Raw genomic sequence first — 24,996 nt, forward strand, 5'->3', positions numbered from 1 at the left:
GCCCCTGTCGCCTGGGAAGTGCACTTTTCCACTCAGAGACAACACTTATGGCATTCAACCAGCAGATAGGCATAGGAGCATTTCTCAGAAGGCTAGACAGCAGTTTCACTAAGGAGTGGTGCAAATCTGATCGGATCACCGGGAAAAGTCGCACAGCACCTCATTCCTAGAACAGAGCACACCTGAAGCAGAGGGGCCTCAAAGTCAGACTCCATTCAGCCTGTGAGCTGCCTCCCAGCTGTGGGCCACCTGGCAAATCAGACAGGGAGAGATGCCCTGTGTGTCTCAGCTGTGTCTGCCCTAACGAAGGTGGGGCTCTTGTCCAAGGAGGAAGGGCTTTGGCTGACTCAGGGAACCTCTATTTCTGCCAATCCTCCTAAGTTAAAAACCATCAGGAGCTCACCTATGGCTGAACCAAGTTGGGTTTATTGACTTGTTACACAAAGGAAGAATGTCCAGCAGTAAAGAAGGGCTTTGAAAGAGCTTACTATAGATGTGGGCTGGTGGCTGGTGAGTCTCAGTAGGGTTTAGGAAGCGGGACCTTCTCTTGGCTGGATATCGTGGATAAGCAGGCGCACTACTGTAAGCGTGTATCTAATGATTCTTACCTGGAAGACAAGGAAAAAATGAAGCAAGACTGAAGATGTGGCTGGGAAACATGCAGCAGGCATTCCCATCAGCCAGGAGGAGATGTTTGCTGTATCTGATTTGCACAGAGACCTTGTTTTTGAGATAAAACTTTGGAACACAGGGCCTGCTTTGTAAAATAAATATTTTGGAGTTTTTAAAGATGACAATTCAAACCTGCTCCTGCAAAAGACAGGCATAATGGGACGACTCCTACTCTGACAGTGGGGCTTTCCATCAGGCCACCCTGGGCAGAAACTGAGGGTTGAAAACGAAGAGATGGTGACCCATGTCTTAAGCTCTAGGGGCCTGGAACCAAGTGAGGCAGGGCTCAGAGGAGCAGAAGGTGTGGTGGTTTCTTCACTGAGCAGCAAGTGGTAGTGATGGAGGTGCCTGTCTCAATGTTTGCACTTTAAGAGATTGGACTGAGCCCACATCCTTGACCCAAGGCTTCCTTCTGGGCTGGTGCAGTCTGTCACTGTGGCAGGAATGAGAAGAGCAGGGTGGAGTGAAAACAGTCAAGAGTGGCAGCATCGTGGCTTGCTCTGCTCCCAGCTCTCCCCAGCTCTCTCTGCAAAGCCCAGATGCTTAGAGCCTAAGTGTCAGACAGACTCCCTGAGGACCACAAAGACCCTCCCAGGTTGGTTACCTTCAGCAGTGGGATTTATGGTAATGATATTTCTGGAAACTGGGTGGCCACCAGTCCTCAGGGTTCTATAAACAATGATGGTAGACTCGTTTCCAGAGCCTGGACAAGGTCTCTGGGTCTTGAGTGGTCCAGGGATCTGGTTACCTTACCATCTTCCCAGCACAATGCCCCCTCAGACACCCCTCTTGGCACTGAGCCCCCCCAACCCCTGGGCTTCCTCCACCAGTGTGGGACATCTGCTCACCCCGGCTTCTGCTTGTTTGTGGCTCTGCTCTGTGTGGCTTTTAGCCTCTAGTCACACTAGCATCTGCCTTTTCTCTCACATTCACACTTATTGAGAGAATTTAATGAGTCCAGTTGGTCACCATGGCCCATGTAAGTACCCGCTTCCATGCTGGGCCTCTAAGACACAACTGTACTGGAGGCTGCCACCTGTCCCTGGTGGAATCAACTCAGCTGGGATGGCGAGCTTACCAAGGATGGCCTTCTTTTCCATGTAGAGGGGCTTTCCCTACTTACGTTGATGGTAAGGTGGGGGGTGAGAGTAGGGGAATGCTGAATGAGGGAAGAGTAGGTCTCCTGAGACCTGGCCTGTCTGAACCTTTTTCCCAGCAACAGAAATCATGAAGCTCTCGGGGGGCAGGTTAGGGCAGTGCTTTGAAAAGATCCCAAAGGCTTCTACAGAGTGCATGGGTGAGGCATCAAAGCCCATCCTACTGTTTCTTGAGTCAGATCTCCCCATCAGGTTGCAGCCAATGTCGAGCTTGGAAGGTACTGTCTCATTCCCTCTCTCTGTCTTTTTCTCTTTGTGGTTCTGTAAAAGAGAACAAGGAAAGGTGATCAGAAAGGTGTGTAGTGTTCATTCTGGCTACAGGAGGTGATCCCCAGATTGCCCTGCGAAACTGCTTCCCCAGGGCCTCTGTTTGCTAGACATTCTGGCTGTCCTCCTCCTTTTCCTTGCTGTGCTAAACTTGATCTTTCTAAATTTCCAAGTCATATGTGGAGGATAGTTAATGCTTGAGTGTTTGATAAATGAATAAATGGATGGATGAATAAATGAAACATGAATTTGCTGGCATCCTTTCACTGAAGGCAGGACAGGAGTGGGTAAAGATGCTTGGCTTTGATATAAGAAAGGCTTCATTTGAATCCCGGCTCTGCCACTTGCAAACTGCATGAAATTGGGATGATTTACTTAACTTCTCTGATCCTCCTTTTCCTCAACTGTAAGGCTAGGATAACGCCCATTTTGAAGTTCATTGAGAAGTCGAAGTGACTGTATTTTCTAGCACAGGGCCTGATACAGTGAGCTCTGATGGCTGTAATTATTAGGCTGGCTCAAGGGGATAGAAGGGTTGGAGCATCTCCGTTCCCATATGCCAAGTGTGTGGATAGGCCCAGGACACTTAGCTGCTTGACTGTGGTGGAGAGAGGGAGATGAATGGGAAGCCCAAAGCTCCATGTCTTTACCACCCAGGGTGCTAGAGAGGCCATGGAGCTTGGGCCAGGCTAAAACGCCTGGCAGCCAGGACTGTGTTCCAGAGGTCACGTCTTGAGGAATCACTGGGAAGGATGAACATCCAATATGAGGGGCATTCTACCAGTGGTGCCCAAACCAACCAGTTCTCACATTTTAAATCTCCCCCACCACCTCCTCCCACCCGGCAGCCTCCAGTTCTTTCCTACAGGCATTCAAACATGCCCCAGCCTCTTTCAATGGAATTATAACAAGACCCCCTCTCAGCCCTTTGTCCCTATGAACACTGTGGCCTCATCACCACTTCTGTGTACAGTAGAAAGTGCATGAAGTATCACCTGCAGGCACTCACTGACTTTGTGTTCCCCTCCCTCACTTCTCAACCCTCACAATCTGACTTTCGCAGCCCCCAATCCCCCAAGAACATTCCATGCAACCCCTTGGGCTGAAATCCCTGCTGACCTTTGGATCATAAAGCCCAATGGACACAGCTTCTCAGGCCTCACGGACCTCCAGGCTTCTCCATGGGTATCACCCCGCAGGCTCTCCTGTCTCCGCTTCCTGGATGGTGCTGCCTCTGGTTCTCCTCTGCCTTTCTAGGTCTTTTTCAGTCTCCTTCCTAAGAACCTCCACCTCTGCCCACCTCACTTAAAGACTGGGATTGTCCAGAGTCTTGTTCTCTTTGCAATTCCCAATCAATACTTTGTCGTTGGGTGAACTGATTCTCTTCAAAGATTCAACAAACCCTGTGTTGCTATCACCTCCCCAGTGGGATCCTGTTTCCTAAGAACCAAGTCTGCACAGCCACCTGTCACCTGGGCATCTCCTCTTGGCCACTCCCACAGCAAAGTTCTTTCTCTCACCTCCAGAGCCTCTCTTTCGTTCTGCTCCTTTATTCTCTATTTGATAAATATTGTCTCTAACCACTCAGTTGGCCAAATCTATCATCACAGGAGCCCCAGCCCCACCTCAGTTTAGCTAGGCACTTTCTCAGCTGCTCCTTCTCGTCCTGGGCTGTTCCTTCTCCTTGAGGCCCACACCCCATCCTTGTGTCATCATCCTGTTGGCCCACCTTCTCACTCTCTGTGGGGGTCACTCTTCTCTTCATCTCCGCTGCTCCCACCCACTCCAGACCCTGCCAACACTTGCGGGGGTTAACACGATGGCCACTCAACAATCCCTGCCTGGGTGTGTGGATTCCTCCAGTCCTTCTCCACAGAGCTGCCTGGATGAGCTTCTACAAATGCAGATTGGGTCATGCCTGTCCCTCCTCCCATTTGCGATTCTTCAAGGTAACCCCATGGCCTTATCCTTAGTGAGAGTCCAAACTCCTTAGTGGGGCGTCCAAGTCCCTTCACGTCACAAGGTGAAGGGCTTGCACTTGGAGAGAGAGGCTCAGTTAGGCCCAGGTTCAGATCCTGGCAGATGCTCCTTTTCCTCAACTGTAAGCCTAGGATAATGCCCACTTCGGAGTTCTTTGGGAAGTCCAAGTGACTATATTTTCTAGCACAGGACTGATACAGTGAGCTTTGATGGCTGTAATTTGTTTTTGCTGTGTGACTTTGAGTAAGTTACTTAACCTATATAAGCTTCCGTGTTTTTTGTATATAATGGGGGCACCACGCCTGCTTCACGAGTGTAGCAAGGATAAAATGAGCGCTTTTGCACCTTTATTCTTGCTTTTGCCATTTTTCTCTCTAGCAGGGTGCCCCGCTTGTTGCAGGCACCCAGCATGTGGGACCCGTGGTTTCTGTTCCCAGCCTGTCTCTTCCTGCCAGCTTTTCACCCAACGCTCTCTGCTCCAGCCATCCTGAGGGGCTTGTCCTCCCCAGGGACCCGTGGTTTCTGTTCCCCGCCTGTCTCTTCCTGCCAGCTTTTCACCCAACGCTCTCTGCTCCAGCCATCCTGAGGGGCTTGTCCTCCCCAGGGAGGCCATGGCTCATCCCCGCCAGCTGACACTATATAGCCCTTGGTTGTGAGGAATTGCTTGACTAATTCCTCACAATCATTGACGTTCCCCTTCGGGAATGACCTGCTGGATAAGCTGCTGCTCCTAAAGTTCCAAAGTAGTCTGCACGGCCCCGTAAGGCGCTCACTTTCTCATCCTGCAATTATCTTCCCTCTCAAGTGCCCTTCCCTCTGCAAGGAATCTCCTCAAGGGTAGGAATTATGTCTTATTTATCTTGATATCACCAGTACCCAGCATAGGACCCAACATATCAGGCTGTCAGTTAACATTTTCTGGATGGACAAACAAACATGGAATTCACATCCAGGTGGCATTCAAATTGTCTTTCTGCTCTTCTCAGGAACTGTCGTCCAGCCCACCCTCACCCTGAGAGGCTCCCTGAGGACAGGCTTCCAGCAGCGTGGTGCCCTGTAGAATTAGCAGACAGGCAACTCTCATCATGTGTCTTGTGGCCGACTGCCTGGCCGCTAAAAGAAGGGAAATCTAACACGAGGAGGCCGGGTCCTCATCTCACCTGGTGCAAACCAGACCCAGTGGCTGTGAAGCATCTTGGGTTGGCTTGGAGGTCCTGGAGCGGTGGTGCTCATGAAAGAGGTGAGGACATTGTGGGCAGGAGGCAGAGGAAATTTGGGAGGGGAAGAGCAGAGCAAAGTCCCACAGGAAATGCACGATTTCTTATTCTGGCTGGCTGGGAGAATTGTGGACTTTGCCCCAGGGACTGTCGGATAAGGACTGACTTTTACCACCAGACTTGTTTTAGGTTTTGTTTTTAAATCAGTTTTCAGCCAGGTCAGAGAGTCTCAGGACATCACTTTCCGTCTTTCACAAGTGAGTGCCTGTTTTTAGTCAGTGGGAGCTCTGGGGATTGCTTCTGCCTTGGGATCCGGGTCAGGCAGCCCTCTGCCCGCAGCGTCCTTATGTCTGGAGAATGCTACCACCCTGAGCTGTTAGATGTCAGTGGGCTATTCACCACTTTGGGCTGCAACAGAAGTGGGGGCAGATTACAAGGCCTCTGCAGATAGCTCCCTAGTTCTTGTCCTGAAAGGGCCTGAGCAGGGCCTCCCTTCCAGTACTGTGGGGTGGTGGGAGTGAGGGTCGGGGGGGGTGCCTAGGTTGCTAATTCTTGGGGAGGGAGGGGGAGGGTGGCCTAGTGTCCCAGAACACTCTTGTTTATCATGCCCACTCTCTTCCACATCCTGTGGGTGTATGATGTATGCGGAGAATGACGGGGCTGACGAGTCAGGAATTCTGTGCCTCAGATTCTCTCTTTAGACACCCCTTTCCATGTCAGAGCTTTCGAAGTTGGCTTTCTTATCATTTGCTAAGAAATGGGGTTGGGCTGGAGACTGAGGAGACTCTTTAAGATCTGGACATGTTTATAGCAGGATGGTCTCATTTGAGTAACAGATCCTAAGACTGATAATAAAAATGTCTTCATTTTCCCTCTGACCACTGAGTCTCCAGAGCAGAGACCCAGACGTTTTCCAGCCCTGCTGGGGACCGAGCACTCTGAAGGGAGCCTCAGCTCTAAGCGGGAGTGGTTTAGGCCAGATGCACATCAGCACTTCTTGCTAGGAGTCAGGACGTTTCTAGAACTATGAGAGTTTGCAACCTTTCCCCAGAGATCTTTAAAATAGGATGAATGCTCACCTATGTAGGATACCAGACATGTGGGCTTGTTGGGTACGGGAGCCTGAGTCTGCTGGTCTCAGGCAGACCATTTCTTTCAAGGAATCTGATTTTCTGTTTGAATTAGGCTTTGCTATTGACAGGTACATAAATAGTGAACCAGGGAAGTGCCTGCGAGCTGGTTTGCGGCTGTCGGGAAGGCCCACAGGTGCTCTAGGCCTTTCAACAAGAGCCGCATCCCTGGCTCATTAGTGCACCTGTGTTCCCTCTCCCTCTCCCATCTCCCTCTCTTGGGATAGGAGTTTTGCTCATTGTTCTGCAGAAAGGTCATGAGACAAGGCAGACTGGATGAGTCTTTGCGAAAAAGCTTTCTCAGGCAGAGTTCTCTTCAGCTTGGGCTAAATCAGAATCGTCAGTGAAAGGATGCCTTCCCTGGGAACCTCCACAGCAGCCTCTTGTATTCTTTCTCCTGTCTACCTGTCAAAGAGTCTGCGGCTACACTTACGGCTTTGGATGTGAGCATCTATGCGTGTGGCAAGCCTGTGAGCTACGCAGGCACCGGGTTTCCAGTCTGTCTGCTTAGTGGGTGGTGGAGAGAGGAGAGCCCCTCAAGAGCTGGGCCACAAGGTCCAGGTCATGGAGAATTTGGGAAGCATTTGAGAATCAGTCTCCTGGACCATCTTGTTGGGGACTTCTATTTGTAGGGTCAGTCTGGAGTATGACTGACTGTGATAGGTGAGACCTGATTATTTCTTATCGTTGTGGTGGGAGTGAGGAGAAGCCTAAGGGTGGGGTGATGAGGGCTGTGGGGCTCTTGAAACTGTGATCTAGTAACAAGGCCACACCTAGTTCAAAAATTAGTTTTTGAAATCTGTTTCCTGGTCATTCTCTAGAGTAACACAAGGCAGTGGGACTAAATAAAACATCAGATGAAGAATCAGAAGTGTGATGTGTTCATTCACTCATGTATTCACTTAACTAGTGTGGAGGCACCTTCTAAGTGCTCAGCACGGGACTGGGCATCGAGAGGGAAATGAAACAGAAGGTATGGCCCATTCTTTGGAGCTTACAGTGAGAAACCAAGAGGTATGTCCTGAAATAGCCAAGCAGCGGCACAGCAAGGAAGGGGGACGTGCCCTGAGTTTTATTCATCTTGGCTTGGACGGGAGGTGCCCCAAGCACCTGGGCCTTCTTGCATCGTAGAGTCTTATTGGCTTTGAGTTCTGAAATGTTTTATCTGAACACATCTGACAGAGCTTTTTAAAAAGATGCCCTCCCCTGCCTCCGAAAAAAGAATTCACAGAACACAATTTTATCTCTTTTTGATGGTATGGGCCAAACTCACTCTTCCTTGAATATCCCTCCCTTTTCCGATGGTCGGTGTTTTTTCCTTCCTTTCTCTCAGGTCGTGTTCCGTGTAATCACAGTTGTTGGATGTCACTTGTGGTTGGGGGAGGATGGTACTCTCTAAGATGAGGCGTCAGAGTGGGTGCCACCATCTATAATGCTCTAAGAGCGTGAAGAAGAAAAAGAAGATTTCCTATGGGTTGGGAGGTCCAAAGAAAGGTTTTGAAGCTTAATCGGACTTTGAGGACAGGGCAGGGCCTGGATGAGTTAAGAGGAAGTAGCCATATAATTATTGAAAAGGAGTAGACTGAACTCTCCAGTGGAAACAAATGGAGTCTTCATCCTGTCCATCACGTATTGATATCTATTGATCCAACTATCACCATCATCATCCTCTCTCTCTGTCTCTCTGTCTCTCTCTCTCTCCCTCTGGATGAGGTTGTAGATGACACCCTGCGGTGCACCCTGCCAGGCCATGCAGGCATTTGTTCTACAGAAACTTGGCTTAGGCCCCTCCACCTTCTGAAGAAGGTTCACTTCTGGTTTTGTGACTGCTTCCTTGATGGTGAGGGTGAGTGACAGAAGAGAAACCTGTCCCTTGGCTTTCCCTCAGACGACATGAAAGGAGACCACATTCCTGAACTTCTCTAGGTGCTTCAAAGGCGGCAGAGGAAGAAGACTCACTTTCTTCTTGCACTGACAAGGGTCTATTCCATCCCCTAGAATCTAAATTTTCCTAATATTTCAGAAGGGTTAAAAAGTTGAAGTCAGGAGCCACCATGGTGGTTAGCTCCTGTGGGCACCTGTCATTAATGGAAAATACTAGGATATGTCTCCAACTTATCAGTCCTTGGGGAATCTGAAGCAATAGAGTGGGGCAAGTGCCAGCCACTGTCGTGGGGCCTGAGCTCACTCTCAGGTACTAAGGTCTGCATCTACTTGAAATCAATCACTAGGCAATGATGCCACAGTTAGCTTTCTATTTTTAAAAGTACAAGTTATGGGGAAGCATTAGGAAGAAAATACAAGTTGTCATCGGAGGCTGTGTGTGCTGCTGTGAGCACCTGGGCGGGTGCAAGAGAGAGGAGGCCATGGGCCTCCTTTTGTTTTGTTTTGTTTTTTAGCTTAAAAGGTGATTTTTATTTAGGGAAGAAATGACATTTCTGAATTGTTTAGCTCAAAAGTGCATACTGCCAAGGCAGCTTAGTTCTAACAACAGATCTTTTAAAATAAACTTGGATTTTTGAAGCCAATGAAGTCCTTTACTGTAATGAATAATGCACAGTCCATTTTTTCTCCAATAAAACATCAGAGGTTATAGTTATGGGCCCTGCTTTAGAGTCGGTGAACAGTCCTGACTAGTGCTCTGAGAGGCAGGAGGAGGCTCGTCTCTAGAGCCTGGCGGTAGTAAGTCTCTTGCAGCAGGTGGTGGTGGGTAATCCTGGGGAACATGGGTTGGGGGAGGTAATCAGGTACCAGGAATAAAGTACTCTCTTGGGCCAAGAGGACCTAAAGGTCTAAATAGTGCCTGTCCTGGCAAAAATTCCCGAGGGTGGAGTGGCACGTCCCATCTTCCTGGTGCAAATTCTCTTAAGCCTAGTGGTGGACGCATACCAGGGCCAAAGGGTGGAGGAATTGGCTGAGGCCAAAAAGGTCCACAAGGTCCACAGAGCTGAGGTGGTTGTCCATATCGAATGGGTGGTGGTACAGGGCCTCCCACGTGGGTGCTCATAAGAGGGACTCCTGGGAAAGGAGGGGGCCCTTTTGGAATCATATTAACCTTGCTTTCATCCATCATCCTGGTAGGGGAAGAGCCTCTTGAGCTGTTGTTCATCATGGCAGCTGTACCAGATCCTGGATCAGAAGGAGAGGGTTTCCCAGATGCCTCAGCTGACCATCGAGGATGAGTCAGAGGTCCGTCCACAGATCCAAATTCACTTCTGGGCATATCTCTTCAACTGACAGTAGCAGAGAGCAGTCTCCCAGGTGTATCCACTGTCAGTGGAGGGGAGCATTCTCCACCGCTCACAGGGGATGGGCCAAAAGAGCCAATCTGGCTCAGAGGACCTCTCTGGGGAGGGTTTGTGTATTTGGTCTTCCCGGCATTGGTTTTACAATCACAGGTTCTTCCTGCAGCGTTGCCGTCTTTTGTGTTAATTCCAGTAATCTGCGTCTCAAGTTGGTAGCTTCCCTTTTCTCTTCAGCTATAGCTCTTTCTGCCGCACGAGCTTTAAGCCAGTTTTCATGAGCTTTCTTCTCATGGGCAAAGGATATGAACAGACTCTTTACAAAAGAAGACATACATGAGGCCAAGAAACGTGAAAAAATGCTCATCATCACTGGTCATCAGAGAAATGCAAATCAAAACTACATTGAGATACCATCTCACACCAGTTAGAATGGCGATCATTAAAAAATCTGGAGACAACAGATGCTGGAGAGGATGTGGACAAATAGGAACACTTTTACACTGCTGGTGGGAGTGTAAATTAATTCAACCGTTGTGGAAGACAGTGTGGCAATTCCGCAAGGACCTAGAAATAGAAATTTCATTTGACCCAGCAATCCCATTACTGGGTATATATCCAAAGGACTATAAATCGTTCTACTATAAGGACACATGCACTCGAATGTTCATTGCAGCACTGTTTACAATAGCAAAGACCTAGAACCAATCCAAATGACCATCGATGATAGACTGGACAGGGAAAATTTGGCACATATACACCATGGAATATTATGCAGCAATCAAAAACGATGAGTTCATGTCCTTTGTAGGGACATGGATGAATCTGGAGAACATCATTCTCAGCAAACTGACACAAGAACAGAAAATGAAATACTGCATATTCTCACTCATAGGTGGGTGATGAACAATGAGAACACATGGACACAGGGAGGGGAGCCCTACACACTGGGGTCTATTGGGGGAAATAGGGGAGGGACAGCGGAGTGGGGAAGCTGGGGAGGGATAGCATGGGGAGAAATGCCAGATGTGGGTGAAGGGAGGAAGACAGCAAATCACACTGCCACGTGTGTACCTATGCAACTATCTTGCATGTTCTTCACATGTACCCCAAAACCTAAAATGCAATAAAAAAAAATTTAAAAAAAGAGTGAGGATATAGCAGGCTCTGATGGGAAAGTGGCCTGGATTCCCTGGCTTCTTCATAGAGGAGAGTTTGGAGGCTCTTTAAAAAGTCATAGGCTATTAAAGTCATTCTTCCCCCTCAAATTTCTGTCCTGTGGCCAATTGTGTTTGGGAAAACCAAGTGGGGCTAATGTTCCCAGCACAGGCTCCTGCTTCCCTGTGGCTTCCTAGCCCTCGCTCGGGCCTGGCCCTTCATGGAACAGAGCCCCCTCGATCTTCCTTTACTTGGGTGGGCATCTATCTGTCCCCTGGCTCTTCCCCATTGTCTCTTGGCTCTCCAGATGGGAAGGAGACTGGACATGTGCCTAATTGACTGTGTTCAAAAGAGCCCCATGGACTTGGCTAATTGTTTTTAGTCCTTTTATGATCATCACAGACTGGACAACCTAGAAGAAGCCCTTGAAGCTGTTACGGCCTGTCTCTTGGCTCTGGAGAGGATGGAATTTGAACCAGTTTCCTCAGATAGCCATCTTCTCAAAAAAAAAATTTGACATGGAGTTTTGCTCTTGTTGCCCAGGCTGGAGTGCAATGGCACAATCTCGGGTCACTGCAACCTCTGCCTCCTGGGTTCAAGCGATTCTCCTGCCTCAGTCTCCTGAGCAGCTGGGATTACAGGCACCTGCCACCATGCCCCGCTATCTCGAACTCCTGACCTCAGGTGATCCACCCACCTTGGCTTCCCAAAGTGCTGGGATTACAGGCCACCGTGCCGGGCCACCATCTTCTCAATTTTTTAAGAAAAAAAGAAAATACTCCCCTAAAGAAGCAGCTATTGTAGCATCTCTTGGGAAGGCTTCCTTGCATTTCTTGCTGTGGGCCTCCATTTCTTCAAGTTACTCCACTGCAGACCCTCTATGACGTGGGGGAAGGGCCAGCCTGAGAATTTTCCCCACCCTATAAAGAGCACTGAAGGCACTTGGCCTCGTCTCATCTTTGCCTAGGAATAAGAAGACCTCTTGGTTCCTGAACCTGCTGTAGAGAGTTTTTATTTGTCACATGTTAGTGTCAGTTTCTACTCTCAGATTCTTTTTTCATGCATCAGGCACACTATATACCCACTTAAAACCAGCTGAGTGGAACGAGAGGACACTATGGTAGAAGTAGAGAAGGTTAAGAAGTGTGAAGAGGAGGATGGGAGAGGAACAGGCTGTTGTTTAGGGTCACCTTGCAAAATGATACCCAGAAGTGGCAGCCCACAGATGCATTTCATCCACCCGCTTCTTCCATGGACATGGATAATGGACAAATGCTGATAGGCATATTTCTTTAAAATTCCTACTTAGAAAGACCTTGTCTGCAAGTCTGGCTTGAATGCCATCTTTTATAATGGATGATTTCTGCCCGAAGACCATGAGCATTTGAGCTCCTCATGGGGAAAAGATGGTATTTAAATTAAAGCTTAAAAAATATTTTAAAGAAAAACAACCTGGAAGATACGTAGGGTTGGTTATTCTGGAGGCCCCAGTGCCTGAGCCCCAGAGCCCAGGAACTCCCCGTACTTCTTCCTTCGTCCCCCTTGCTTGTTCCGAGAACTACGGATGGCATCTGTACTCTGAATGCCAGTCACGGGGTTTACAATCGTAGGTGGAATGGAAGAGCTGAAAGTGACAAATTCCACTTGTCCAAAATACTCCCATTATAGAGGAAGAAAGGAAAAGCAGGGATACAGGAGACTTTAAGAACAGAGCAGACCTTAACCACTCCCCACCCCCATTTCTCAGGGGACTTTTTCGTGACAACCACCTTCCCTGAGGTCTCCAGCAACTCATGGCAGAGCTGGGACTAGGATTTGATTCTCCTGATTTTGGCTCAGTGCTTTTCCCCTTTCTTATACCTTCCTGCTTTCTCTGATGCCCGTAGTCCAGGGCATAACTTACTGGCAGGCAGAGTTAAATACCCGTGTAACATGATTTTAAAGAGTGCAGGGTGAACTTCCACCCCCAAAATCATGCTCACAGCAGCCTGTAACTGGTGCTTGACCTTCCACCATTAGAGATTCATTCTTTTGTAACTTGAGCTTAGGCAGGCTTTCTTCCAGAGTCTCCTCTTGAAACAGAAATCCCTCTGGGAAAGCTGGGTGTTGAGAGCTAACAAACGGGAAGGGCTGTTCCTCCGAGAGTTGATACCCACAAGTGGTGGTGGCGGTCTGGAGGGGAAACCAGGACAGAGAGTTCACATGGGAGGATGCAAGTGGGACAGATGTGAGGGTGAGTCCACTCTTCTGTAGACCATTTGATAAATGCTACTACCTGCCTGGCCAAATGCAGAAGACAGACGATGACCCAGGCACATTGCTGGGAAATCCCTTTCTCAAGGAAGCCCAGAGGGAGAGGCAGGGCTGCCCACTCCACATGCTATCTGAGAGCGGCCAGCCCAGTGCTTTCTCTATAAGAGGCATCCTCTTTCCTCCCCTAAGGTTTCATTTGAATGGACTGGCCTTTATGAGCACTTTTGTCTATGGCTGAAGAGGGGAGATGTCTGTCTTATTATCCTGTGGATGGAAGATGAGGCAAGAGACCTAGACCACAGAGGGGAGGGTGTGTCTTCTGCACTCCACCCTGACACTGGCTTTTTGCCCTCATGGAGGAGTGGAAGAGTTAGGGTCAGAAACTGAAAGGATGCTTCTCCAGGAGCCCTGGGACTCTGAACACAAGCAGTGGGGGTTGGGGCACGTCTCATTCTGTACAACATCCAGCTCTGGGAGTGCTGGGCCACAGCAGCCCTGCCCGATCCCTTGGCCACCTCACAAGGGACATTGTCAATGGGCAACAGCAGGCTCCTGAAAGCAACCTCGAGGTTATGGGATACTGACTGAGGGCAGCCAGAGGTGAAGAAGACCTATGATGAACTTATGATATGGTCCTGTAGAGTCTCCTGGCAACCCCTTGTGAGGGGGAACTTTACAGGGAGGGAAAGGTGGTAAAGGCTTCTATGTCTCAAGAGGGGCCCAGAGGAGGAACTTTGGACAATTGCTACATGATATGACACTAGCCTGTCATGGCCTGGTGATGCTCAAACTCCTCTTAGATCCTTAGAAGCTCACCCGAGATGCTAATGGACAGAAGTGGTCCAGCACCTCATGGGCCCAGGCTCTTCTCTTTGAATGCAACCAAATTTAGGCTAGAAAACCTGTGCCAAACTCTGTCTGGGAAGGGTAGTGATGAAAATGGCTTCAGGGACTATGTTATCCAATCAGGGGAAGGAAGGGAGAGGCCCAATCTTTGTCTTCGCTAACTTGTGTAAAATGAGGCTGAAGGCCAAGGGTAAGATGTGCTCATAGCCTTCCCGTCACAAACTATGACTCGAACCTTCCAGGGCTTGTTTTACGGGCCAGGAAGAAAAGGTATGGATGTTCAGTTTAAATTAACCTCAGGGTAGCACGGACTATCCTGCAGGAGATGACAATAGATTGGTTTTTAAAAAGAAGGAGAAAGGAAAAGTCCATCTTTGTAGGTTGGAAAAGAGCTGGGGCATATATGCAAAGTTGTTCTGCTACCATTCTCCTCCTCCTTCCTCCACCATCCACCTGCCAGGGTGCTAGATCTTTCCTTCCTTCCTGTGATTAAGCCCACATTTGCTCAGGATGCATTCACTAAGTCCCGATGTAGTTGCATAGCAGATCTGGGCAGTATGTAAGCTCAATTTTTTAGAAGTTAAAAAAAATGCTATGTCTTCCACACCTGCAAATATGGTATGCAAGCTGGAGTGACACCACTTAGAGAAGTTACTAAGTGGATGTGACAGAAAGAGCTGCAGCAAGAACACAGGTTGACAGGTGTCACTTACGTGGAGTTGCCCTGTCAAGAGCCATTGTCAGGCTGACAGATACTCTGGCCTCTGGGGCTGGGGTGTCCTTTTTACATTTGTACATGTGCCTGAGAGTTGAACAACAGATGCAGTTTTGCAGGGATGAGCCTGTCACATCCAGTCATATGCCACATGTCATCATCACTCCCATTTGAGGTCCACAATGAGCCTGGTTCTGGGTTAGGCACTTTACAGCAGCCCAGAGTAGTAGGTTTCACCAGGCCCATCTCTCTCTGCAAATGGGAATTTTGAGGCTCAGAGAAGTTGAGCAACATGCCCAAGGTCACAGAACTAGTTAAATGTCATAAAGGCCAGGTCTGCGTGGCTCTGAGGTCTGTGACTTCCCATCGATGGGGTCGAGGATACAAGAGTTTAAGCAGGGTTCAGACCCACACCATGTTGTGTGATCTGGACAAGTTCTGTAATCTTTCTGAGCCATCCTTCCCTGGTCTGTAAAATCGGGGTAACCAAGTAACTAATGTCTGGGACTGGTGTGAGGATCGGTGGGAGTGCTCCTTGTGGAGCACACTCAGTGCAGCACCTGGTCCGCAGTGGGTGCTTGGCCTGTGGTCATGCTTCTGATGATACCAGGTCCTTCTCTCTTCTGTGACCCCCCAGGAAGAAAGAACCACAGCACAGGAGACAGCACACAGACTTGCCTGTAGTGATACCTGGAAGATCCGAGAGATGGAAACCACTCTTCTCTTGCTGTGTGATTTTAAAATGGCACTTAACCATTATAGAGGTTTTTTGTTTCCCCCACCCCCCTGTGGAATAACTTGAATGATCCTTAACCCTGCTTTATTTAGACTTGAGGTTGAGGGCTATGCTGGGATAAACATGAATTTTTGTTTCTCCATAGGTGGATTAGCCATAGAGCAGATTGTGCCTGGTAAGATGAGGACTCTGGCTGGCTTCTCCAGCAAACTGGCCCCTGCTTTAGGGACTATGGTCTGTGGCCATCACTGTGTATGTCTGAGCAGCACGTTAATTTGAATATATTTTGTAGTCAAGACTCGTTAAACAGGTAGAAATTCTACTTGCATGTAAAAATACATAATACATAAAATGAGTCAAAGAGCAATTTTTTTTCAATGATCTGTGTCATTTATGCATTGATATGGATCATCAAGAGCTATGGGTTTATGCTGCCTTATAGCCCAGTAGCCTGCACTGCTGAGAAATTCACCGACTTCCCCATCAAGCTCTGCCCCTGATAAGTGATGAGGAAATCAAGCGATGACTATTTGTAACAGCTGCTTGTTTACTACTTTTGAGGCCGCTGGAGTCAAAATGGGGCTCTTAAAAAATGGTACCTCTTTCAACCTCTGGAAAAGCCAAACTAGAGCCCAGTGCTGGAGTGAACACTGTGCTTAACACTACTTTCAGGCCTCCTTTGTAAAACCCTGAACAACTTCCCTTCCCATCACTTTTACAGTGGGAGGGAGAAGGGCATTCTGCTCTTCAGCCTTCGTTTGGGCCATCAGAGTTGAATTTTGGTTTGAGATGCCTCTGACCAGTCTTTGCTGTCATTTGGAGGTGGTTAGCATCATAATCCACACCACAAACGAAACTGCAAACAGAAGGAGGAAGTAGGGTTTGTCTCAGGCAAATCTCTTGAAGAGGAGGAAACAGGCCCAGAAAGGTTAAGTGACTTTCCTAAGGCCACCTGGCTGCTGAATGAAAGAGCTGGGACCAGTGCACAGGCACAGTCTTTCTGCTGTCATGCTCCTTCTCCATATTACTCTGTGTCTCTGTCTCCTGTGGATAGATATGGTCTTTTAGGAAGGGCTGAAGAGGAAACTCACCTGTGTTACACTATGTCCCAGGAACTATGCCAGATGCTTCATCTGGATTGGCTCATTTTATCTTCACAACCCCTTAGCCAGACAGTGATGGCCATTAAGCCATTTGTACACAGATGCAGAGGTTAACTTACTGTTCTGTAAGACCACAAAGCTCTTTCTCCTAGGCACTGTTCAATGTCTCCTTCCTCTCATCTTCTTCTTCCCTCAGCCTCCCTCACACGTTGAAGTGCCCTTTGATAGACTCCATTGGGAGGTTTTAAATGGCAAGGCTTCCTTGGGTTGAGGGCAATGGGTGGGTCACTTGTTAAGGCTAGTCTGAATACAGAAAATATTGGTTTAAAAGAGAGTCAAACAACACCTTCTGGGGAGTGGGAAGTGTGGCTTCTGAGGGAGTGGGCTTCTATTAGGCACTGGTATGAATAGGGTTGGCAGGCTGCTATCAATCCAGGCTCTGCTGCAGGCAAAGCCTTCTGGAAGGAAAGGGAATGGAGGGTGACCCTCAGGCCTGAGTATCCTTTGTGGTAGTTCCACCTAAGAGACAGGTAAGTGATGCCAATTAAGAAAATCTTAAATTTTTCAGATCGCAGTACTTCTTGGTAACATTAAATCCACACTCTGTTGCCCAGCAATTGGAAGTGATCTGTTCTCTGTTAAGACCTCTAGGAAACAATGCCCCAGGTCTCAGCATCTCTCATGAGCCTTTCCCCAGGTATTGGAAGGTGTTTCTATAGAAACACCTTTAAAACAGGATTGCATCTTTTATTTCATGGGTCTTCCTCCTCAAGTGCTTGATCCTCCTCAAGGCTTTGAATGCAGCAGGTGTTTTTGCACTTGATGTTGGGTAGGAAAGGGAAGGAAAATTAGATTGGCAACTTTCAATTGTTGCAGCTACAGTCTCAGAAATTACAGTTTGGTGAGGACTGGCAATGGGTGTTAAAGTAACATCACTATGGGGAAAACTTTTGTGTGGAAATAAAAGCTTCTGTTCATAAGGGTGTATTTAAAAGTTATTTATTATAATATTGCTTGGAATGACAGGAAACTAGGAAGAACTTGAAAGTTCATCAATAGGTGAATTGGTCGAAGAGTATGGTTTATCCATACAGTGAGATGTTATACAGCTTTTAAAAATAACTTGGATCTACATGTAGTGATCTGGAAAGAGGCCCATTATACACTGCTTAATGAAGAAAGCAAGTTTCTGTGTAATGTATATAACATGATTTCATTTAGAAATCACCAACAGCACATACTTTTGTATATATAACTGAGGTCTTAGATATATTTGCATGAGCAAAAAATAGAGGAGAATACACAGTAAAATGTTAATATTACCTTAGAGGGGTGAAGTTTTAAATTAAAGAAAAATCTAACAAAGTTTAAAATAAAATCCCCTGAGAACAAAGGGACCAGAATGGGGACATGGTGCAGAAAGGAAACAGGTGGACTCAATCAGAGCTTTGTTTTACCACCTCCACTCATTGTGCATTTCCAGGTGGGGTTGCCCTGAAGCACCAGAGATCAGCCCTATGCTAAGGCAGATCACAATGTGTTATGCCCCAAGTGATATTTGTAAATAGTGCATCTGGAGAGCCAAGGCTGTAAAACTTCTCATCTGTAAAAGTTTCCAAGGCACTCTGGAACTTTGGTATCTTCATAAAGAATGTGTCTGCAGCCATACTTGGAATCTACCATGCTTCTGGTTAAGACCCTATAGCCTCCAGGGTTTCCCTGTCCATATCAATAGATACTTCTGGCAGGGTCTACAAGCCATTGATTACAGCTGTATTGAACCTATGAGAACCAAAGTATAAGACCCCCAATAATACTTAAATCTATTATAACACTTAGTATATTAGAGTTAGTCATTTAACCAACTCTTCCTGGAAGATAAGTGTCACCAGTGCATAGGTATGTCTCTTCATGGTTTAGTCTGGAATACTTAGCACATGCTTGGCCCATAGTCATATAAGGCTAATAAAAAAATATGCATATGTTATTGCACCGGATAGACTGAATGGCTTCCAGTTGGCTTTCAGGGATTCCAGAGAGACTTCTCATAAAAAGCTGAGTCTTAATGGAAGATCTAAAAAGGAGGAAAGGAGTGGAGCGTACAACCTCCTCCAAGTAGAAAAAGCTAATTCTGTTGTGGCAGCACAATGTAATTTTTTGGGCCTTCCTCATTCTTAGAGAAAGATAGGTAGGTAACAAGAGAATTCAACTTTTTAGAATAAAACAGCAAGGATTAAGCTATAAATGCAGAAATATTATACTAAGAAAATGCCTCCCAGATATTGTTTTATACTAAGAGAATGGCTCCCAGGTATTGTTAAAATAAACCAAATAGTATCTTATCCAGCACAAAACCACAGTGAATTGATTTAATCAGACATTATCAGAGCAAGGAAGAAATAACATTCTGGCTTTAATGGCAAAAAAAAAAAAAAAAAAAAATCCCACCACCTCAAATTTCTTTGCAGGTACTGGGGGCACTCAGCAAGTGTTCTTTGGAATAGAGTTTAAAAATAATTGGGCCTTTGGCTAGAGGGGAGCAGGATCAGAGAGGTTTTTGTGTAGGAGAACTGCCCGGGTGTGGGGCCGCCTGGAGGCTCAGCCAGGTAACTGGCTGCTGCAGCCTTGGCTTGGCTCCCATCTGTCCCAGAAGACACTAAGAACACTGCTGGGTTAGCTGCCATGAGGTGGTGATGGATCACAGTTGTGGCCTGATTCTTGAGGAACCATGGATTCACTGCAGTGTGCGGTGGCCATATGTGAATCCTGGCCATGTGTGAGGTCATGTGGGAGGAGATGAAGGAGGAGAAAACCACATAACACATCTCCTCTTTCTGCAACAACCACCATTAAAACAAGCCAAAGCCTGAGATTTCCCAGGCAGCATGGTCTGCAGGTTATAGGTGCTGCTTCCTGATTCCAGGCACCTGGGGTTGTCAGCGTCACTAAAAGAAGGTGTTTGTTGGCCTGTGGAGATGAAATATGGTACAGTCTTCACTTTCTGGGGTTCCAGCACCGGCTCAGAGTTGACAGAAGACAGAATGACAGAGCCCCAGCACAAGGCAGGTGGAACCTCAGAGGGCTTGTTCAACCTTCTGGTGTTTGTGGGGCCTCTACATCATCTATGCCAACAATTAATCTAACTGAGCCTTTCCAGCAATGGGAAACTCACTTATTCTGTGGGATCTCACAAAGCTGGATAACCTTTCTAATTGTAACCCTGGCCAAGAGTCTCATTCTAACCATCAACACAGCTTCCCTTCAATCCAGGGCTCTCAAGAACCTCTGTGTTAGAGATGGACCGCCTGACAGTGTGGGGGTTCTTGTTTTGGCTCTTCTGTAACTTAGGGATCTTCATCCTCTGCAGGTATTTTTGTCTCCAGATAGTCTTGTCCAGTTGTCCTCAGTCATCACTGTCCCTGAGAATTAGATGCCTAAAAAATCCGGATGCCCAGACCTCACTAAGTCATACTCTCTGGGGGTAGAACCAAAGCACTGGTATTTTTAAAGCTCTCTAGATGATTCCACTGTATAGCCAAGGTTGAGAACCACTGTCTTGCTCCCTGAACCTGGTCAACTTCTTGAGGTTTATGCTAGGGAATCAGGTATCCTAGATTTGAATCTTGACTCTACCATTTGAGCAATTCCTTGTGTTTTTGTTTTCTCATCTGTTATATGGGGATAATAGCCTCTACCTTAAAGAGCTGTTGAACAAACTGTGAAAACACCTGTAAGTCAAGAATAGCCTCTGGCTTATAGTAAGTGTTCTATAAAATTTAACTCACGTGCTCAGGACTGGGCCTAGCAAATGTTGACGTTAACATTTGCGCACTTACGAAGGTAAGTGGGGTTCCAGCATGGGCTCAGAGTTGAGACCATGAGATAGGCACTGTTCTAAGCACTTTACTTTTGTTGTGTTGAAGATACAGTATAAGAAAAATTACATTAAAAAATGGGTCTTCCGAACCTCTTTACCTGGTAGGGCCTATTTTTTCAAACTACCCATTTAATTCATACTCTAGTGAACTTTCTAAACCCCTTACCAACCCACGTGTTTTCTTTCCTCCCATGAAAAATCTCCTTAAGAGCTCTTCAGAGAATCTGTATATTTTAAAGCATCAAATGTGACTAAAGAGCTCATCAATGGTCCATTCAATATATTTTGTTAAGCCTAGTGCCTATTAATGAGCTAGGCATTTAAGCGATGCCTAGTAAATTCTTTGAGGAATGACTAAACTAATTAACCTGGTAAAAGAATATGCTAATGTATTTTTGTGAAAGAGATGGAGAAAGACTGAATTCACACAAATGGTGGGGATGCTGAGAAATAGCTCTACAAAGTATCTGCTATATGCTAGGCACTTTCCAAAATCATAAGAAGTGAGTGTACAGCAAATCATCCCAAACTTAGTCTCTTAAAGTAATAATTAGCTTGCTTGTGAAATTCTTCCTAGGTAGTTACATAGTAGGAACAGCACCTCTTTGTTCTAAGACAGCTCAACAGGGGGCTGAAGTATCCACTTTCAACACAGTTCATTGCTGTACTCCAGCCTGTATGGAACCACCCTAGTGGTATAGGTGCCTCACTCACAACCCTAGGCTGGCTCTGGGTTGGATGGGTTGGGATAGAAAACTCTTGCCATGAAAATACAGCTCTCCATCTCAGTCTCTCCACTCCCCATTCCAAAGGGAGACGTGTCTGTGCTTGGGGAGAAGCCAAGCAAAGCAAAAGATTTCAACAGCGAAAGGAGGAAACACACCCACTGAGGTTCTCATAGCAACATAATCACGCACAGGCAGCAGCCTATTTCGGTGGGAGCTTGTTTCAGCTCCCCTCCTCCTTGGTTAGTCACAGAATGGATGCACAAGCAGAAGCAGTGTGGGGTGGGGGCAGAGTGTCAGGCTGAAAGTCAGGAGGCTGGGGAGCTGAGTCCTCTGCTTTCTGATGGACCACGGGCAAATGTCCTCTCTCGGATCTTGGGGGGGTCTTTGTAAAATGAGAGGATTGGACCCACAGAGCAGTGAGGATCCTCTTTTCTGATTTCCTTTGATTGCACAAACACTGAGACACTTTTGGTAGAGGATTAGATGTCTCTCAGAATCTTTTTGTCTCTGAGAAGATGCTTAGAGAAAAAATAATTCAAGAAGGTAAAATTCATTCTCCAGATCCAGGTCATTTATTTCTCTACCACTTTCTACACGTTGGCAGGATGTGAAAGGGAAGAAGGACTGGGTGTGATGTCAAGGACTCTGCTCACTCACCCCCAACTCTAACCCAGCTCTGTGGTCTGAGAAGGGAAAAGGTTAAGGAGGTTAAGGTCATTTAATTTTATTAAAGTTTACTCTCATGCACGCACACACGGTCCCATTAACTCACGCCTCTTGCTAGATTTTCATCCTTTTCATTCTTCATCTTCTCCTCTCCTCGCTCTATCCCTCACTTCTCACCTCTACTTAGTGCAATGTATCCTCTCTTTCCCAGAGGACCAGATGATGGAGGCATGTTTGGAGAACGATTCTTCAATGGACTCTGGGGTTAGTTGAGGACAGTCAGGCTCACACTTCCCAGCTATCAAAGGTGATGATAAAAGCAAAGAGGGCAATTGGGAGCGACCTCCCCAAACAAGTACAGAGATGAAGTGAAGAGAGCCAGGTGCTCACGGAGCACCTTTTAGGTCTCCGTCCTTGACTCCTAGGCTGAAAGCTCGAAAGTGCGGCTGTTTTAAAGAGTCAGCCTGAGTGTCCTGTTGCAAAGGGAAAGGCAGAGTGGGGTCTCCCCCGCCTTTGTTCTATCTCCCACTGCCCGACAGATGGCCAGTAAGACAGAGAAAAAGAAGCTCTCAAAGTGAAGACAGAAATGCATTGTATAAAAATTCACACCCCTGCTGCCGCCCAAACTCCCTTAAAAAAGGATCAAGAGAATCCTGATGGGTATGTGACATCCTCCCTCTCTCCCATAAAAGGGACTTCAAAATCTGGCGATGGTGGGGGAAGGGTGAGGAGGGAGAAGAGAAATGCGTGGGCAGGGGGCTGCCAGGGAAGACTGGAGTGGGGGTAGGGGGCACGACAGCAGTCTCGCATTTGACTTTCTCCCACCCTCTTTCCCAGGCCACTCTGGCCGCCACCTTTGCCCCTCCCTCTCAGCCTGAGAGGGGCTTGGAGTCCCAAAGGCCTTGGCTACCCAGAGTGGGAGAAAAGGATAGAAAATGACACCACACTTGGCCCTAGAGTTGAAGGAGTTAAGGACCCTCCCCCATCCAGACATCCACCCCTTCGTTCCCCAAACCGTAACTCGCCAAGGAAGGATCCAGGAACTGGCAGAGGAGCAGGAGAGCTGGGGTGGGACGGGGTGAGGGGGGTGCCAGGTACCTGTGGTCGGGTCTCGCCCGGAGCTCGCCCTAGGTAGGAGCACACGCACCGGGCCTAAGAACCTGCAAGAGCCTTGCCCGGCGCCTGCTTTCTCTGGGCCCCCAGCGCGGGCCTGGCCTCCGCGCAAGTTGTGCGCAGCGTCAGGGAGTGGAGGCGGCCGAGACCCTCGGAGACAAGGGGAGGGGGCGGGCCCGGGGGCGCTGGGGGCCCTCGGTCTGCGCCCAGCCGCCGCCTGCTCCACCGAACCTCCTACCCCGCCCCCACTCACCCGGCTCAGCCCCTAGGAGAGACGCGCAGGAAGCGTGTTGCTTCGCCCAGCGGATCGGCAGAAGTTGAGAGGAGTTGGCGGCTGCCTCTGGCCGGCCGGACTTTGCGAGCAGCCTGGAGAGGAGCCGCGGCCGCCGCCGCCGCCGCGGAGCCTTCGGGGCTGCTTCCCTCGCGCTTAGCCCGCAGCGCGGGTGGAGAGGGGCGGGGAGGGGGTCGGGGGCACGAGGAGAACTTGAAACTGTGTGAAGGAATCCGGAGCAGATGAGAAGGGAGGAAAATAAAACAAAGTGGAGACTGCAGAACAGACTCCACCGTGGCTGACTGTGCCGGCTGACGCTCCAGCAGAGGGGCTGGGTTGGATTTTTTTTCTCCCATCCTCTAGCTCTCTCTTTTAAAGCTACACCAGCTCTCTCTCTTTCTCTACTATCTCTGTATCACCAAATCCTTGCTGGCTCTTATGGGCATGAAACACTCCTCCCGCTGCCTGCTCCTGAGGAGGAAAATGGCGGAGAACGCGGCCGAGAACACCGAGGTAAGCAGGCGAGCGAGCAGGGGCTCTCGGAGACCCCGCCGCCCACCCGGACCACCGCGCCGCCGCCGCCGCAGCCTCCGCTCAGCACCGAGTGCCAAACTTTCCCCAGCTTCATCCCGCTTGCTTCTGCCGGCCTCCTCGTGTGTGTGTGTGTGTGTGTGTGTGTGTGTGTGTGTGTGTGTTCATGTCTCAGGTCCCCTCCCTCTTGAAAATGCAAAGCAGCCGCTCTCACCCCATCACCTTCTCCTGCCACCCGCTGCTCCTTTCTCCTGCCCCCAAGTCCCAAACCCTGGGCAGCCGCGCTCCCCTGCCCTCTCCTCTGGGATCCGTGAGAGCTCCCGGGTCCCGGCTTTGTGCAGAACTGGGGTGGGTAATCCTGGGGCCAGGTCTGCCGCTCGCTTTACCCTTCAAGCTCGAGTCGGTCCCCGAGCTCTCCGTCCCCCCAGCAGCGCGGAGGGCTCCCGGCCGCGGGGGCCCAGCCGGCAGGAAGACTCGGGCACCTCCTACAGACCCTCCGGCCCAGACCCGGGCCAGATAGAAGTCTGCAATCCTCAGTTGTCTGAGCCGCCTCGGGGGGGTGGGGGTGGGGGGCCAAATCCGGCAGGGCACTCTGGTCGCGGCCACCTTCAGCACCAGGGACAGCGTCCGCCCCTGCCGCAGCCGAGCCTGCGCGGACGGTGGGGGCCGCGCGTCGCCGGCTGCAGTGAGAAATGGGTCTGCAGCCGCTCGTCCCGCAAGGGCTTTTGAGGAGGTCGCTCTAGCTCCGCAAACTGTGTTTTTGGCCCCCGCCTTCGGCAGCTGCCTTTTTTTCTCTTCTCTCCAGCTGGCCCTGAGCCGCAGAGAGCCCTGCTGGGCTTTGCGTCCCAAGACTCGAGGCTGTGTTCCCTCGCCTTGCCCTGACCCCGCTGTCATAACAGTATCCGGACTTTTCCATAGGCCCTGGGCACCTGTAGTCACGAAAGGGATCAGCGTGGGCAGCCCCCTTACCTTCCTGGAGAAACGGTGCGCTGAGGTGGGGGCGGAGTGGGGCATGTGTGTGAAGATCATCCCTTACTCAGTGGCAGGAAAAAGACACAGAGAGCAAACTCCCGGGCTCTATTAATAGCTGGGTGTCTGGTGGGGCTGCCGCAGATCTCACATATGGTTACCCATATGCAGCGGGGGGGCGGGGATGGGGGTGTGGCGCGGGGATTGTCCCTCTGTCTTGGCGGAATGCAAAAAGGTAGAGAGACCCTTCCTGGTCTTCTTCCCTCGAGGTCTTAACTCTGCTGCTAAACCCCCTACCCCACCGCGTAGGCAGCAGAGCTTTTTACATCCCCATTCTCTGAGAGACTAGAAGCAGCGTGCATCTG

The 24,996-nt window shown here is 48.8% G+C and overlaps 1 protein-coding gene, 1 long non-coding RNA gene and 1 pseudogene across 5 annotated transcripts in view; 1 reads left to right on the forward strand and 2 right to left on the reverse strand.

Moving 5' to 3' along the window:
- Nucleotides 1–404: 404 nt before the first annotated feature.
- LOC144577853 (uncharacterized) lies at nucleotides 405–24,719 on the reverse strand. Of its 2 annotated transcripts, none has more exons than XR_013522527.1 (3): nucleotides 24,632–24,719; nucleotides 1,994–2,090; nucleotides 405–608 (listed from the first exon to the last, which is right to left on the reverse strand). It is a non-coding gene; the product is annotated as an uncharacterized LOC144577853 (long non-coding RNA). The 2 variants fall into 2 exon arrangements; XR_013522528.1 differs by lacking the exon at nucleotides 24,632–24,719 and adding an exon at nucleotides 23,114–23,252.
- Nucleotides 7,296–10,182, reverse strand: LOC108593092 (transport and Golgi organization protein 1 homolog pseudogene; annotated as a pseudogene). The gene has a single exon (XR_004728593.3). The product of XR_004728593.3 is annotated as a transport and Golgi organization protein 1 homolog pseudogene (transcript).
- Nucleotides 23,153–24,996, forward strand: part of PRMT8 (protein arginine methyltransferase 8) — a 100,582-nt gene continuing 98,738 nt past the window's right edge. For both annotated transcript variants that reach the window (XM_002752225.7, XM_009003423.5), the window contains exon 1: nucleotides 23,153–23,644. In XM_002752225.7, the coding sequence (XP_002752271.1) occupies nucleotides 23,570–23,644 (75 nt within the window). In that variant the 5' untranslated portion in view covers nucleotides 23,153–23,569. The remainder of the gene's footprint in view (nucleotides 23,645–24,996) is intronic.

Source organism: Callithrix jacchus, chromosome 9 (assembly GCF_049354715.1).
Source record: "Callithrix jacchus isolate 240 chromosome 9, calJac240_pri, whole genome shotgun sequence".
Taxonomy (NCBI): Eukaryota; Metazoa; Chordata; class Mammalia; order Primates; family Cebidae; genus Callithrix; species Callithrix jacchus.